Source organism: Hemicordylus capensis, chromosome 4 (genome assembly GCF_027244095.1).
Source record: "Hemicordylus capensis ecotype Gifberg chromosome 4, rHemCap1.1.pri, whole genome shotgun sequence".
NCBI lineage: Eukaryota > Metazoa > Chordata > Lepidosauria > Squamata > Cordylidae > Hemicordylus > Hemicordylus capensis.
The window spans coordinates 184954073-184972162 of record NC_069660.1 but is presented as its reverse complement, the minus strand read 5'-3'; the positions used below and the strand labels follow the sequence as shown (position 1 = coordinate 184972162).

Genomic DNA, 18090 nt, shown 5'->3' with positions numbered 1-18090 from the left:
CAATGTAGTTCTATAATCGAAGATATTTACAATCTAAGATAAAACATGAAGGATTCAGAATCGTATCAGTGAAACTAAATATGGAGCATAGGAGGAATGGTGAAGCCCATTGTGTGTGGAGAATGATGTAATCTGAAACAAACAAGTCCACACATCCACAAAGGTGACCCAATGACCTCCATTTTGATGTAGGTCTTAAGTGGAGAATGTTCTTCAAAAAGCAACAACACTGATCCACATACTCCAAAATCTAATCTTCTGAGAGATATAGGACTCAGTTGTTATCTAGGTTTTAATCATTTTTCAGTGAGAATGTCTTCCAAATTTTCCCCCAATATAAGGGTACCAATATATACAGCCACTTCTACTCCTTCTGGGAAATTCATGAAGAGAACCAAGTTACTGTAAAGCACAAAGCTACTCATGTAGGCAGATGGTGGACAGAAGATAGAAGAGTTGAAAATAGGGAGGAATTTTTTTTAAAGCCAGCAGAAAAACTAACGAAAATCAGCATGCTCTTATGGAGCCACACTGCATCCCAGCAGCTCAATGGTTGTGGCCAGTTGACCTTCTTGGTGTAGTGGTTAGAGTGCTGGATTAGGACCGGGGAGACCCAAGTTCAAATCCCCATTCTGCCATGATACTAGCTGGGTGACTCTGGGCCAGTCATTTCTCTCTCAGCCTAACCTACTTCACAGGGTTGTTGTGAGGAGAAACTCAAGTATGTAGTACACCGCTCTGGCTCCTTGGAGGAAGAGCGGGATATAAATATAATAATAATAATAAATTAATAATAAACCAACTACTGCCCAACTGGTATGTCCAAAATACAGTTTTTGCTTACATATTAGGAACTCTAAACAAGAAACTCAGGTAAACAAGAAATTTACCTACACATTCATTGTAAATACACCATAAATAATGTATTTGAGGGAACATTTCTTTATGGTTTAGCCAAAGGCTCAGTAAACTGTAGACTGTAAAGGGTAAACAAACCTTTGAAGTATCTACATTGGAAATTGCAAATAAGTTGTTAAGCTAATTGACAAACATTTTTGAAACAGGACCAAAATTCAGTCTGGAGACAACATAAATGATAAATTATATACTTGTTTGGTTTGTATATGGAATAATTTGCTGCTTGTATGTGGAACCAGTATTGCACTTTATGCCGGGTAGACACAAGTTTTGGGTGGTATAGAAATATTGCAAATAAATTAATAAATATGCACTAGGATTATGTACAGAAGGGGATTTACGTTTTGTTCCGAGGTTGGAATGGAATACAAATTCCCAGAACATTCTGGTTTTTCTGATGGAACAAGCTTGAGTTCTGAATATTCTGAGAAGGAGCAGCAGCAAGGGGCTGCTGGAGGTACCTTTAAAAATCTTTACCTGTTTACTGGTCAGACCTGCCGGTCCCTGCAAGCAGCGGTGCCCTGCCCGGCATCTTGTGTCAAACCTGCCCCATCTATGGCTCTCTTCTGGCCTCTGCTCACGCGTGGCAGCCATTTGTTGATGGGCAGGGTGCTGCTGCTCTCAGGACCTGGCAGGTGTGAACGGTAACCAGGTAATGATTGTTAAAGGTACCCACCGCCACCCCTGGTGCTGTTTGGAACACTCAAAATATTCTGACTTGGAACGGGGTCATTCTATTCCGGGCTAGAAGCAGGCCCTTCACATGCTCACCAGCCTTTTGAGTGGTCAGCATTATGCCCCAGGCATGTGCATGCCGACGCCATACGAGGCTGCAGGAAGCAGCGCTGCAGCCCCACTTGGCTGTTCCTAAAATTAGCGCCAGTGGGGGGAAAGTGGTGGGGAGCTCCTTACCTGCATCTTGAAGGTACCTTGCCCCACAAGGGAGTGCACAAACAGCTCATGTACATTAATTGATTAATTATTATTAATTAATTATTCTTAATTATTATTTATTTAATACTATTAAATATTAGTTGTTGTTGTTGTTGTTACATTTTATATCCCGCTCTTCCTCCAAGGAGCCCAGAGCAGTGTACTGCATACTTAAGTTTCTCCTCACAACAACCCTGTGAAGTAGGTTAGGCTGAGAGAGAAGTGACTGGCCCAGAGTCACCCAGCAAGTATCATGGCTGAATGGGGATTTGGACTCGGGTCTCCCTGTTCCTAGTCCAGCACTTTAACCACTACACCAGGCTGGTTCTAACCACTATACCATCCTTACATCTTTCATAGTAAATAAATTAAGCATGGAATACCTTTTGTGAACCAAGAATGCTGAACAATAGGGATGTGTATGAAAAGGATTTTGCCATTCATTTTGAGTTTGAAATGAATTGCAAAATCTTTGAATCAGTTCATTGAAACAGCAGCTAATTGGGATTGGCAGGTAGACCAATCCTCCAAGGTGGGCTGACACACTAAGTCTGAAGCGGAGGGCTAGTTTACCTGCCAACCTGATAGACCAGCTTGTTTTTCTGGGGAGAACTGGTCTACCAATTGCGGTCAGCAAGTAAACTAGCTCTCGGCTCTGGACTTAGCGTGTCACCTCACCTCTGAGGACGGGTCTACCTGCCAACACCTATTGGGAGACCAGCTGTCCCCAGGAAAACAGGCCTCAAAAGGGCACTCAAAATGTTTCGAATCAAACCAGGGCTGTTTTGTTTTGAGTTCAAAACAGGTCCTTTATTTTAAGGGTGCATTGTTTTGAGCTTGAAACACTCGAAACGGCCTGTTTCAAGTTCTATTTGATTCAAGTTTGAATTGATTTGCATATCTCTAATTAACGACTCTCATTAATGCAATGAAAATTCATATTCGTATTGTAACTGAAAGGACCCCGGATGTTGTGTGTCTGTGGATATCCTAGTTAAATATAAGGGATTTGTTGAAGGTAATTACTATTTGTTTATCCTAGTAGTGGATAAAATGTTAAATTTCTCATAGCTGAAAATGCCTTGCCACTCCAAAAGAGAAAATGAGGAAGAGAACCTTTTTATAAAGTTGATGTTTACAGGGCGCTGATGGTGTTGCATCTGGGCTTATCTAGAAAAAGGAATTGAGACATCTTAATGAAAACAAACATTTCTTGATACAAAGCTAATTGGTTTTGGTCAGTCAATCAAAATTGTGTGCATCTTTCTTCAATTCCAGCTCCTAATGAAATATTCTTATGGCTGAGTAAGATCTGGAGGGGAAATAAACCAGCAAATACCAAAATCACAAAACATAATTTTCTGATTCTTGTATTCTTTAAATGATTAGCAGTATTGAGAATAATTGTAGTTTAGCAGAACAGGCTTCTCCCCGCCCCCACCGTATACAGGTGAGTAGGGCTTAAGTCTTTAAAGGAGCAAACCTGTAAGGCAGGATAAGCTCAAAGGGTAGGAAACAAGCAGAGGTAGAATCTGAGTGTTGGTCAAATAAATAGAGTTGTGGCTGGAAATGCAGATTTATATATTTGATCTATTAATTTTATTAAATTTTATGTCCTGCCTCATGACCATCATTCTTCTAAGCTTTAAAAATGCATACATAAAATCATTTCTTAGAAACTGCATAGGATTGCAGATTTGGAACTTGAAGCTTACACTACATGCAGATTTGAACAAGGAAGCTAAGAAACAAAACAATAATCTGCCATCATAAGTAAGTCAAAGGACCTTACAGACAAACTGCATATCAGGTTCCCAAAGTTTGGAGTATTTACTCATCAAGACTCAACTTTGTCATATTGGTTCATGAGCAAAGTCAAGATCAAATGATGGAAAGTAGAAGCGGATGGTCTAAAATAACTTCTGCATTAAAGCTAAGATCAGAACTCCATAAGATATTCAAATATCTCGCAGCAGGATCAGGTATCAAGGAGATGCTTGAGTTTACTTCCTGGAAATATGATAGAAAAGATCTAATTAAAAACATCATGAGTGAAAGCACCATGAGCAGCCATCAGCTTTGAAAATCTCCTAGTGAAATAATTGTGCCTCACTCAGGAAATTCACAAGGAGCATCCCTTCTGATCACAATAATATTGTGGCCCTGCTTGTGGTATTCTGAGAGTGTATGTGTGTGTGTGTATAAAAAATTTAAATATATTTATGTTTGTTTGTTTGTTTGTTTGTTTAAAGTATTTATATCCCACCTCTCCAGAACAATACTGCTTGGGGCACCTCACAACAACAACAATAATTTTTAGAAAACCCAATATCAAGTGTATAATACTTAGTTGAAACTAGACCCAGTTAAAACCAGCTTGATGCATTAAAAACCCAGTAGAGCAGACAAGAATAAAAAGTTTAAAAGCCTCTCTAAAAATATAGGTCTTTGAATTGTATCTACATCTCATACCCTTGATTTCACATCACTCTGCTTTTCAACAGTTTTGAATGTTTCGTCTCAGTTATGATATAGTAACAAGCAGTATGTATCTGCAACTGCGGGCCCTACGACCAACTCTGCCCCAAGTGTTGCCAACTTCCTCTCCAGAGACCAAAGAATGTGAATGATTGTGGCAATGTGATGGTAAACGGATTGTGGGGGTGGGTTGGAGCACTGGCCCTCTGCTGCCCACTCTATTATCAAAGTGATCCTCTAGCAAAACTAGTTGTTGACTGGGGCATACACCTTTTGGGGATGTGTTCAATATCTTATCCTAGTCTCCTGCTACATAGCTTGGTTCTGTCTAATTAATTCCCCCTGTGATTATAATTTTTAAAGGTGGTTTTAGCTTGGTCTTTTGAGACACACACACACACACAGAGTTTTATTTTTAATTGAATTTATATACCACCTAATATAGAAATCTCTAGGCGATGTACAGAATTAAATCATAATATAAAATATAACACATTTACAATTCATAAAAAGATGAAATGGATACAGACTCATTAAAATATAAAACTTTGGTTTCAATTAAAAGCCTGGGAAATTAGCTGGGTCCTCCTAAAAACAAACAAGAGAAAGAGGTGCTCTTATTTCAGCAGGGAGCATGCCCCAAAGCCCTGGGGCAGCCACAGAGAAGGCCTGGTCTCGAGTTGCCACCAAACAAGTTGTCGGGAACCATAACCGGACCTCTCCAGATTATCTTAATCGGCTACAGGTTTCACGACAGAGAAGGCACTCTCTTAAGTACTCTGGACCTAAGCTATTAAGGGTTTTAAAGGTAATAACCAGTACTTTATATTTCATTGGAAAACATATCGGCAGCCAGTGCATATCAGCAGCCAGTGCATTTGTTAAAATGTTGTTTTGTATTTATCTATTTTATTAATTTTGTGAGCTTCCCTGAGCAGTAGTAACTGGAGAGGCAGGGTATAAATGTTTTAAATAAATAAATTGTAATGTAAGGATATGTAATATATTCTGAATTGGTATGTCAGAGAAAATGGTTGGAGTTAATAAGGTATGTGTTTCAACTACAGCTGTCATCAGAATGAAGAATCTTTGATTATTAATCAAATTACTTATGTTATGTAAAAGTGTACTTTGTTTCAAGAGATATTTGCATATGTCACATCATCATATTTGGTCTTAGAAGCATTCTGTCCTGTGTAGGAGAGGAGGAGAAACAATGTCTCTTCTAAGGTGGCGCCTGTCATCTACAAGTTTCTTCTTGTAGATGGCAGTGGCGCCTGTCATCTACAAGAAGAGCCCCTGGTGGCGCAGTGGTAAAACTGCCGCCCTGTAACCAGAAGGTTACAAGTTCGATCCTGACCAGGGGCTCAAGGTTGACTCAGCCTTCCATCCTTCCGAGGTCGGTAAAATGAGTACCCAGAATGTTGGGGGGCAATATGCTAAATCACTGTAAACCGCTTAGAGAGCTTCGGCTATAGAGCGGTATATAAATGTAAGTGCTATTGCTATTGCTATAAGTTCTGGTATTTAAACATTGAAATTCTTAAATCTTCTGCCTGGTTGATTTGTAACACCTCAGTTTTCAGTTGATGAAAAGGATTTTCCTCAATTTATCTAACCCCTTCTAACTTGGCAAAGAGGCACCTTTTAATGTGGTGATTCTCTTTATTTAGCAGGGGGAGAGTAACTGGCCCTCTCCACCCCCAGCACAGTACCTCCAGTGACTGTTGCTGGTGTCTATCTTATGTTTCTTTTTAGATTGTGAGCCCTTTGGGGACAGGGATCCATCTTATCTAATTTATTTAATATTTCTCTGTGTAAACCACCCTGAGCCATTTTTGGAAGGGCGGTAGAGAAATTGAATAAATAATAATAATAATAATAATAACAGCAGCAACAATAACAACAACTACTACTACTAAGCAATCAGCCAGACATTACAGATACCCTTTTAAACACACTTTTTTGTCAAATAAGAGGGGAAAAATATTTGAATTTGGAGCCATCATATCTTTACAGGCAATCCTTGAGTTACAAACATCCGACTTACAAAGACTTGTACATTCAGACAAAGCTCCATTTTATTTACAAAGCTCCATTTGGACACATTAAGGAAGTCCCCAACGCCAACCTGCACTTTCAAACAAGTTGTCACTCTTGGGGACTACACTACACTTGATCTTAGGTAAAAAGCCGAGAAGCTATGTGCATTCAAGTTATGATCATCCAACTTAAAAACAAACTTTTGGAACACAACACATGTGTCCAGTTGCTGCTTGTTGCAACGGAACAGAACAGAACATACTTTATTTCGGTCATTGACCAGAAACATTATCACACACAACAGAACGTAATTTGCATAAAATATAGCAAAACTTAGCCACTGTGTTGGTGTATTTATGATTAAAATTTGACAATAAAATTTTAAAGAGTGACTTATCTGGATAACCAGGAAACATCACAAGATACGGCAAGATGAGTGTTGATCAAACATTCTTGTAGAGGTCACAATGTAAAATAGCATGTTCAGTAGTCTCAATATCGCCTGACCCGCAAGGGCAAAGTCGGGATGCGTAAGGAACCCCCCTAAACCTCCCTTGGAGCACCGCTGTAGGGAGCACATTTAATCGAGCTAAAGATAGCGCCCGCCTGAACTTCGAAAATGAACTATTGTTTAAGTATGCAGCGGGTTTTGTGTTAAAAAGCTGATCTCCAAGGAAAACACCTTTTGGGATTTTGGCAACTTCTAACTGTAAATCAGTGTCAGAAATACGTTGCAACTTTCAGTACATAGAGAAGTCTGCAGCTAAAAATGTTGAAGAACGTGGAGTAGCTCATTCAAGACAAAGATGAAGTCGCATATCAAAAGGGGGGAAATTATGGCTAACACTGAAATAGCTTCAGTTGTGTTGTCATTATTTGGCTTTTGGTCACTGCAAATCAGGTTCTTTAAGAAAAATATTGGAATATTTCAATTCAAAGTATATACAAATGAAACTGGTTTGATCCCCCCCACACACACACTTTATTTTATCCTTGCTTTCACTGTTTTTGTTCTAATTGTTTATTGATATTTTCAATTTTTTATTTAATTTTTAGTTTTTATTGTATTCTGTGGATTTACAGGGTTTTGTAAGCTGTCTTGGGAGCCCAGGCAGAAAGAAATTGTTAAACAAATGAATAAAACATTATCAAAAGTAATTCAGGTGTTGATGGAGCATTTATGGGTAGATGTTGATGATAATTATGAATAAGATGTGCATGTCAAAGTGATATGGAAGAAATAGAGTATGCAAATGAAATACTAGTATCATTTGCTCCTTTTGAAATTTGATGCTGTTCTTCAATTCCATTAATCAATCAATATTGTATAGCTATGACTAAGGTTAACTGCAGCTTTTTGTCTTAGCACAATGAATTCTGTTATCCTCTTATTAAAATGTGGCTTAAGATATGGCATTATACATTTGATTAACTTTACCAGCCTACAGATATCACCATATTTGTTTTTTAAGTATAGATACATTTCTAGTTGCTTCAGTTTGTGAAGACAAACCTTTTTCCAGATTGTATCCACTCCTCTGGCTGCTTCTTTTGTCTAAATGCTACTGCAGGTCAGGCTTCATACCTTGAGCTTCAAGAAAGGGTGATAAAAAATGTCTCATTGTAAAGCTTCTTTCCCTTCCTTCCTCCCTGCATCCTGCTGCACTCGGTAGCAGTGAATACTCCCATAATTACCCATTCTGCTCAAAACCCGGTGCCCTCCCCACATGCATTCCACCACCCTCTCAGTGCCCCCAGTCTGGCCGTGTGTATTAGACATTCCCTCTCCCCCCCCACACACAATTTTAGCTCTCTTTGTATGGTGGAAATCACATAGCAATTCTGATAATTCCATCAGAGAAGATGCTTTCCCCACCCTATGATTAGAAACACCTCCTCTTTTAAATGTTGCTCAGTGATTTCTGGTGTTAGTATATTTTTCAGTAAATGCTGCTACCAGAACACTATATTTTCTGCTAGAAAACCTGATTGGCAGGTTGGGGGAAAGTATCCTTTCTCACAAGCTTCTGAATGCAATTTATTAACCAGAGTCAAATAAACATCTTGAAGATTGTACTTAGGTTCGTACTATAAAATGAATCCTGTCTATTCTATCTTGGATATCCCCAGTAATATCCTACTGTTAGTATCCTACTGTTCCCCACGAGCATAAATGAAGTAGCAATCAGTATACTTTGTAAAATAAGTATACATTGGTTCATCTGCTACTGTATACAGAAACTCCCATTGACTGTTCTATATGGGTAAATTTAAATGGGGCAGGGAGTCTTTATGATTACCCATCACTTTTATGGAAACCATTCTGGTGTACCTGGAAGCTAACACATTCCACTGACAGGACTGCCATGGAGAGATGGAAATCCATTGCATCCACTAATGTCCCTGTAATACATAGGTTCTTCCTCAGCCCCTGCTCATCATCATGGTAGGGGGTCTCCTAGTATTTAATAGCTCTAGAAATGCATTCTTTGATCTAGAAAAGGGCTGAACAGAGTATTGGAATCAAAGGGTGTAAAATAGGAAACAGTGATGGAATGGCCCTTCCTGAATTTGGGTGGTAAACTTGGGGCTGCTTCATTTTCAGCCATTAGCTTGTAGCTGCCTTCCGGTCCCTAACATGTGAATCATAACTTCCAGTTCTTTCTTATCTGGAGAACTCCCACTCTGCCTTTGTTCATTCTTGCTCTGCACTTTGTTGAATTTCATTGGCATGTGATCCTTAGCAATTCTGGTCACTTTGCTGTTTAGTTGCCAAATAAGAGCGTTTCATTTCAGTGTGTGTTGGGCATGATTTGCTCTTGGGTTTTGGTTTTATTTTGCTGACTTTTAACATGTCTGTTATCTCCTACTTTACCTGTTTGTTTTTAAGGAAATTGTTGATTTTTAAAAATTGTAGTTAGCTGCTGCTTGTCCCAGTGATGGTCTTCAAAGGTGGAATATACATCTATTATTGCCAGGATTAGCTTTAGGGTAGTTTTCTCCTTCTCAAACCTTGAGATGTGGCAGTGAAGAGGAGGAAACAGCTGCAGAGTCACTGTCTGATATCTTAACTAATGAAGCACATATGTTGGGAGGCTCTGTGGGGGTGCAGTGGGAGCCCACATGCAACTCCTCAGTCCTACGTGTGCACTGTTGCATTGGGCAGAAAAGACTTACCAGTGTCCCCCATGCTCTGGAAGCACTCTTTAAAAGAGGAAACACATTGCTGACCATGACAAAACACTTCTGGAGCATGGGCAGTGCTGGTAAGTCTCTGTGGAATTGAAGGGGAGGATAAACAATTGGGTGATTTCACCTGTTAGATATCATGAGTCAGCTGAGCTATGAGACAAGATGAGTAGCTTTCTACTCCCCTAACCCATCAGCAGTCCAGTATTACAATGCAATTGCTTTAAAGCACTGATTGCTGAGCTTGCTGAGCAGGTGTCTGGCATCCTTTCCCTATATTGTGTGCAAGAGTTCGGAAGGGAAAAATGAGGGTCAAGAGATCATACTCTGAGGTCTGGTTTTCATCCCAACCCTACTTGGAGGAGCAATTGCTTGGGATTGGAGAAAGTTTTTTTTCTTCGGTCCAAATAAATTCCACCTCCCACACATACACAATTCACTCTTTTTATATTCAGTGGAATCAGAGTCCTTAAAATGTTGTATCCTACTGAGTTGGCAGATACATATTTCTAGCAACCTTATCTCCAAGATACTGTAATCTGTTAAAGGCTCAAATAGTCCTCCTTTCTCTTCAACTGTTTTCCGCCACACTCAACTGTTCCTAACCTGTTCGGCAAAGAACGTATTCATCCTTGTTGGATTTTTTTTTCCTTTTTACAAGCTAATATTTTTCAGCAAAACAGGGCAGATTTCTGACTATCAGAATTGCCGGTTTTGTCTGTGGGCAATCCTGTTTTACTGACCTAGTGACAAGCACAGGACCAAGTTTGCTATTAGTGTATATGATGATAAGATTAAGGTTAAATACCTGCTTTCACACATGTGATCTAATATAATGCTACCATTGCATTCTTTTTGAATGTCTACTAACCAACAGGTTTTCAGTACTGCACCATCATAACCATCACCATAATTAACAAGTGCATTCTGTAGTTCAACTTGCTGTTCCATATATATCAGAATAAAAATTGCATGAAGGAAACAAATAGCAACTCAAACTGGAATGAATGAAATTTTATTCTTTCTTTCAATGTGTTGCATATTCTAATGACATGTGTTATTTTTGAAGATCACAGAAGACAGTTAGGAAGCACAGACTTAAATTACACTGAACTAAAATAAAATAAGTAACATTAAGTTATTTCCACGTTTGGTGAGAACTCTTGTCAGCTTACAACAACTGAATAATTCCAGCTCTTGTGGGTGAATGGATGAATGAACTAAGATCTTATGCATTTCTCCAATATACATTTTGAAGACAAATGACAGACACGACTATAAAATAATTTCATATTAAGAGAACAATTGAACAATGAGGAACTGAACCCCCAATAGTCCATTGACACTGAGAGTAATATGACAGGACTGTCTTAATTCACCTGTCTTGTTTAGATATTAAATATCACATCTTTTTTGTAAATTGAAGTCGCTTCATAATTGGAACCACTTTCAAGGTCATGAAGCCATAAAGGACTCTCCCTGTGACTTTAAAGGAAGGAATCCTGTTGGTTTCCCTTGGTTGCATAATTTGGAATGATTGTTCATTAAGGACAAAACTTGAACGTCATTTGGACCTGGGTCACTGCTGAGTACAATGAGAAGATTCATTTTTTTCAATGTAAAAAGCAGTGGGAAAACAGCATGATTTGCAGGAAGGGTTCTTAACCTTTTCTCATCTTCTAATTTCCCCAGTATTCTTTCTCCTCTTCCCCCACAGCTGTTTTTCACTCAGCTGTGGAGAAAATTCAGCTGTGTGGAACAAGATGCTGGACTGGATGGGCCTTGGACCTGCTCCAGCAGGTCTGTTCTTATGTTCTTAACCCTGGCTGGAAAGGGGAGTATGTGGAAGTATACTCCTTCTCCACGTCTTTAAATATTGCTTCTTCACCCCAACTTCTCTCCAACCCATATCCTCCCATCATCACTTTTTAGATACTTTTCAGAGACCTGCATTTCCAAACCATGGATCTTTCACCAAAGATGTTTGACCCTGAAACATTAATTGATAATATACAGAGAAGGGAAAAATGGGGGGGGGGGAGGATCTTCAAGAAATTTGGTCAGTCATATGGGGGAATGATGTTCTGCTTGTCTTTCCTTTTTCTTATGTTTGGGCCACTCAGAGAGCCTTAATGGCATGATAAGGAGAGGACAGCTGGCTTCTCCAAGATAGGGCTGAGAGAGATTCCTGCCCGAACCTTGGAGGAGCCACTGCCAGTCTGTGTAGACAATAATGCGCTAGATAGACCAATGGTCTGACTCAGTCTATGGCAGCTTCCTATGTTCCTATGTAAGTAAGTAAGTAACAGACATCATTATTCTTGTTAATCTTAGATACTACAGAAAGATGATGGGCATCTATGTGTATGTGCATGCACATGCATGCCTTTTAAAATATGTTGCCTGTTGCAGCATTGCTGAAGCAGCGCTGCAGTGACTAAGTAGCAGTTCCGCTTTAAAAAAATCATCATAATTGGGAGTTGGTGGTGAGCAGGGGCATGCTCTATGTGCACTCTCTCAAAATTTGCGTTGGGATTTTTTTAGTATGTTTGCTTCTCTGTGGTTAGTATTTTTGAATATAGTATAAGCATTTAGGAGAACATTCGTCAGACACAATAGGATATTTGAAAATAATAACTTGAAGTGTGTTTCATTTAAGATTCCAGGTATGACAATGTTCTTTTTTTGTCTCATTCTTTTCAAACCCCTGTTTATATGTGTGTATTTTTTTCCTCTGCCTAGACCTGGTTAACCATTTCTGTGAACAGGTCCTCAATTTTTTACTTTGTCCCTACTTTCCTGTCGTAGCCCCATCTTCCCCTGGTGTCGACTCCGTACCCTTACAGCGCACAGGCAGTCAACACGGCACACAGAACGCAACAGCGACCTTCCAGAGGGCCAGCTATGCAGCAGGCCCAGCCTCCAATTACGCAGACCCCTACCGACAGCTGCAGTATTGTCCTTCTGTTGAATCACCATACAGCAAATCTGGACCAGCCATCCCACCTGAGGGAACGTTGGCTAGGTCACCTTCCATTGATAGCATTCAGAAAGATCCCAGGTGGGTGAAACCTTCCTTTTCTCTACGGTTACAAATTGGTGAAGAAGTTTACACTTGTAGCGCACCTTGTATTTTTACAAGTATGTTGTTTAAGAAACCAGTTGATCAGTTACTTGTTTGATTTGCCTGCTCTTTTGTTAGCAATTTGTCCAGTCACTTGCCTACTGGAACAGCAGCAAAAATGAGAAAGTAACATAAATGCATATTATTGTGGTGGTCTGCTGTATCTTCTGTGGAAATTCTTGTGTGAACAGTTTGCATGTATTGATATACTAGTTAAGGAAGTCTATACATCTTTGGTTGTTCTGGTGAATTTCTTATCTGCAAAGAACGTAACATTTTTATTTAATGGCCTGTAAAGATTAACAGATTTGTAGAATGCTACAGTTCAGCCAGGAAAGAAAGCTGGGATTAAGCATGAGAATGGTTCCAGGTTTGTTGCCAGGGTGGGGGTGAACTGAAATTACTGGAAAAAATGCAAATATGTGACTGGTTTATACAAGCCTAGCATTGGCAGATGGTGTGACTTTGCATGTTATTTCAGCAAGATAAGCCCTCAAAAGTCCAACATTAAGGATGAAAAAGTGTGTTTGCTATACAACCTAAGCACTCAAATTATTTTAACATATATAACATACTTTGTAGGCTAGAAATTTATATTTGTACTTGGAAACTGAAAAAAAGTTGGTTTTGTGGCTTGTGGTAGAATTTCGCCTTTGACCTAGAGGCTGTTTTTTGTCTTAGGCTCTTGATAATTCCCATGAAACACAGGAGATTAGAAGTGCTTTGGTTTGTCTCTTTCCTAAGTTAGCAAGGATGAAATATAATCTTCACATTAATATCCATTCAGTATTAACGGTTGTAGATCACAGAGTTCTTGACTGAATTTTATTGAAAAGTCATAGTTGCATGCAATACAATTTTCCTGGCAATTTTAGCTTAGCTGTACCATAAGAAAATTCTATATTAGATACAGGAGGCAGGACCTCACCCAAAGTTGCTTTCCAGAGCAAGGGAATGTTTGAATCCCACTTACAGACAATCAAGACAGCCATGAAGTAGAAGAGGTTTTTGCAGCACACTTTCTTTGTTGTATCACATGTGGTGGTGTGCACTTAAAATCAGAAGAAATCACTGTTTAAAACTACCATCATTTTAAGTTTTTGAGGTCAGTGTTTCTGTACTGTGTTTCCTTGTTTTCTTTATAGTGTTGTTTTTCTTAATGCAGCTTGGTGGTATTTATTTTTTCTTTAATTTCATATACCTTCGTTCCTTTGATAGTTTTCAGCATATATGTTATGTTTAAAATAATTTCAGCAAATAATCATTTATTTATTTGTTTATTTGACAAATTTATATACCCAGGAGGCAGAGCCACCATTGTGTGAATGGTTTCAAAGAACCCTGGCCGCCAATGAAAAAGACTCCCGAATCCCACAGGTGTGTGTGGCTCTGGCTCCATCGGAGACCAGAGTGAACTCCCCTTCCCACACCCAGGCTCCCGAGAGCCCCGAGTGAACTCTCTGCTTGTTATTTCAGGCAGTGCTTGCTGCCTAACAGGATGTATTTTCCTTTCTCTCCCTCCAGAGAGGGAGAGAAAGGGAAATGTGTCCTATCAGCAAGCCAGTGCTGCCTGAAATGACAAGCAGAGAGCTCACTCAGGCTCTTGGGAGCCTGGGTCACACCCCCTTTGCGTGTGACACTAAGACAAAGGGAAATACATGCTGTCAGGCAGCAAGTGCTGCCTGAAATAACAAGCAGAGAGTTCGCTCGGGGCTCCTATGGAGCCTGAGCCATGCCTTCATGCACGTGGCATCACGTGCACAGGCTGTAACTGCAGGGGGCCACCAAGTGGGGCCAGATCCAGGCCGCCATTCAGCTGGCTCCATGACTGTATATACCACCCCAAACATCATTTCAGAATGAAGTAAAAGGATATATAAATGTTTTATGAAATGTATAGAAATACTTGTTCCAGCAGATACAGAATATAAGTAGAGTACACCGATATATTTTTAAGCCATATATCTGTTAGGACATCTCAGTAAAACTGTTTGAATGATCCTTGATTTTCTTTTTATCAAAACTTTGCCTAAATGTTTGATATTGAAGCCTGCATCTTTTATTTGGATGACCATTTAATGTAGCAAAATCCCCACATTGACTACTTTAGCAGGATATTTTGATTTGATGTTGTGTGTGCAATTCAAAAGCTACCACGTCAAAAGGATATTAAGAATTCCTCTGATATGCATCTCATGAAGTGTGGCTACTCCTTTGTAAGATGTCGCTGTTATAGGAACATGGTACCTTTTCCATATTGAGGCTGTTTTTACGCAAACAAATTTTTGTATGATAACAACTTATTTCTTTGCTGGATGTCTCTCAATTCAACCCCATTGCTTTCAAAGCAGATTTCTGGAATTAATGGAAACGTGTTCATTTATATTGTTGCAGTATTTATAGAGTTTTATGTTTAAATTGTTGTTGGACACATATTAGTAAGCATTAGACCAGTGTTCCCTCTAACAGAGATTCCCAGATTTTGTTGACTACAACTCTCAAAATCCCCAGCTGCAGTGGCTTTTGCTTGGGGATTATGGGAGATGTAGTCAACAACATCTCAGAATCCCTGTTAGAGGAAACACTGCATTAGACATCCTCCTTCATTGTTTATGTAACTTAGCATCAAGAAAATTATTATTTCGTTTTTAATGCAAGAATAGGCAAAAAGAGTTTAAGGTTCAGGTTTTACTTTGTAGGGCGGGGGCGGGAATGAATTTAATAGTAAAGGATATAATTTGTTGCCAACAGGAGTTTGGGCAGACTTAAATGAGCATTACTTACTTACATTGTAAGTAAGGGGGCGGGAATGAATTTAATAGTAAAGGATATAATTTGTTGCCAACAGCAGTTTGGGCAGACTTAAATGAGCATTACTTACTTACATTGTAAGTAACATTATTAGGAGGGGCATTGCCTCATAGCCTATAAGCAGCATGATCGCCACACAGGATAGGAAGCTGTAAGATTAACAATAACCATTCTCGGTCATCGTCACTGGAAAATAATTTAATGATGCAATTCATAAATACATGTTCAAATTGAACATGTACAGGTGAAACTCGGAAAATTAGAATATCGTGCAAAAGTCCATTAATTTCAGTAATGCAAATTGAAAGGTGAAACTGATATATGAGACAGATGCATTACATGCAAAGCGATATAAGTCAAGCCTTAATTTGTTATAATTGTGATGATCTTGGCGTACAGCTCATAAAAACCCCAAATACACAATCTCAGAAAATTAGAATATTACATGGAACCAAGAAGACAAGGATTGAAGAATAGAACAATATCGGACCTCTGAAAAGTATACAGTGTACTGTGCTTGATTGGCCAGCAAACTCGCCTGACCTGACCCCATAGAGAATCTATGGGGCATTGCCAAGAGAAGGATGAGAGACATGAGACCAAACAATGCAGAATTGCTGAAGGCCGCTAATGAAGCATCCTGGTCTTCCATAATACCTCATCAGTGCCACAGGCTGATAGCATCCATGCCATGCCATATCAATCTAGCACACTGCACCTTATGAAGAAAAACCTCAGAAATTCACCAAAATCCAGCCCTCTACCCAATCACTCTGAAATTGGGAACGGGTGATAGCCTCCACCCATTAGATTCCCCAAAAATCTAATTCCCGGTTCAGGACCCGAACTGAATCACCCCTGTTCTGTTTTGTGCCCAAATATGGGCCACCCAAATCACCCTTGATTCGGTTCGGATTTGGATTTAATCCGAATCGATTCGGGGGAGAAAGGGCCCAGGGGCAAAATTTTGGGGTGGGGTGGTAGTGCCCAATGGGTGGAAGCTACCACCCCAATTTCAGGGGGATTGGGCAAAGGGCTGATTTTTGGGGAATTTTTGAAGTTTTAGTGACTTTGGGGCAGTTCAAAAATTCCCAAAAAATCAGCCCTCTGCCCAATCCCCCTGAAATTGAGGTGGTAGCCTCCACCCATTAGGCACTACCACCCCACCCCACCCTTTTGGGGCAGATACACTTTCTGCCCCCCAACTGCCCCAAAGACACAAAAACTTCAAAAATTCCCAAAAAATCAGCCCTTTGTCCAATCCCCCTTAAATTGGGGTGGTAGCCTCCACCCATTAGGCACTACCATCCCACCCCACTATTCTGCCCCAGGCCCCAATTTCTGCCCCAATCTGCCCCAAAGACATGAAAACTTCAGAAATTCCCCAAAAATCAGCCCTTTGCCCAATCCCCCTGAAGTTGGGGTGGTAGCCTGCACCCATTAGGCACTACCACCCCACCCCACTCTTTTTGCCCAGATCCCATGCTATGCCCCCGAACTGCCCCAAAGTCACTAAAACTTCAAAAATTCCCCAAAAATCAACCCTTTGCCCAATCCCCCTGAAATTGGGGTGGTAGCTTCCACCCATTGGGCACTACCACCCCACCCCAAAATTTTGCCCCTGGGCCTTTTCCCCCCCGAATCAATTCAGATTCGGATTCGGATTAAATCCGAATCCGAACCGAATCAAGGGTGATTTGGGTGGCCCATATTCGGGCACAAAACAGAACAGGGGTGATTCAGTTCGGGTTCCGAACCGAATCACCGAAAATCCAAATTGCACACCCCTACTGTAAAGTCCCCTATGAACTCTGCCCTTGCTGTTGAATCAGTATCCCATGTCCTCCCTTATTTTAATGATATACATGGTAACTTTATTTCCCCTGTTATTGCCAAATTTCCTGGCATATCTGAAGGGTGTTATATATTTTTGCTTTTATTTTATCATGATTGGTTAATATCCAAAAGGATAGCAGAATATATTTCTGTTGCTATTTGCATTCATGGAAATTGTGTAGACTCCGAGCCATGCTTTATATTCTCATGTCTATGTTTTTTATCTCTGTGTTGAGAGTTTTTGGATTGTGTTTTACCTTGAGCCTTGTTTTTATCCTTATCTATGTTTTTATGAGTTTAAAAAAGTTTCTTTTCTAAAATACAAGTATTTATTTTGGTTTATTAGCTTCATGTGGAAGGTGCCTTGTATCTTACTGGTCAATAGACTGTAATAAAATTTTTGTCTGTATGACTGTCTAGTTACTAGTAAAATGAGGTGCAGTTTGTGAACTTTCCTCCAGCACCACAAAATACCCATGCACTCTCCCTTCACTTGTTGCTAGTTGATGTGCAGCAGAGCTGTGTTTAGGAAAATGTATTTATATTTCCAGCACTTAAGCGTTCTCATTTTTTATTTCTTCAGCAATTTTTGTGCAAATCCAACACAGTTTAAATGCAGTGAATTGAAGAAAATATAGCTTGTTTGTTGCTTCATAAATCAGTGAAACTCCAGACTTTCTTCCTTGAAAATTACCCAAGAAAACTGCCAGAGTTTGTTGGAAGGTATCATTCATCATGCTATTCCAATGGGAGAGTTT

General features: G+C 39.7%; 1 protein-coding gene across 6 annotated transcripts in view; it reads left to right on the top strand.

The window, feature by feature from the left end:
* Positions 1 to 18090, top strand: part of CTNND2 (catenin delta 2) — a 924887-nt gene that overhangs the window by 564182 nt on the left and 342615 nt on the right. For all 6 annotated transcript variants that reach the window (XM_053242882.1, XM_053242877.1, XM_053242879.1 and 3 more), the window contains one exon: positions 12370 to 12622. In XM_053242882.1, the coding sequence (XP_053098857.1) occupies positions 12370 to 12622 (253 nt within the window). The remainder of the gene's footprint in view (positions 1 to 12369; positions 12623 to 18090) is intronic.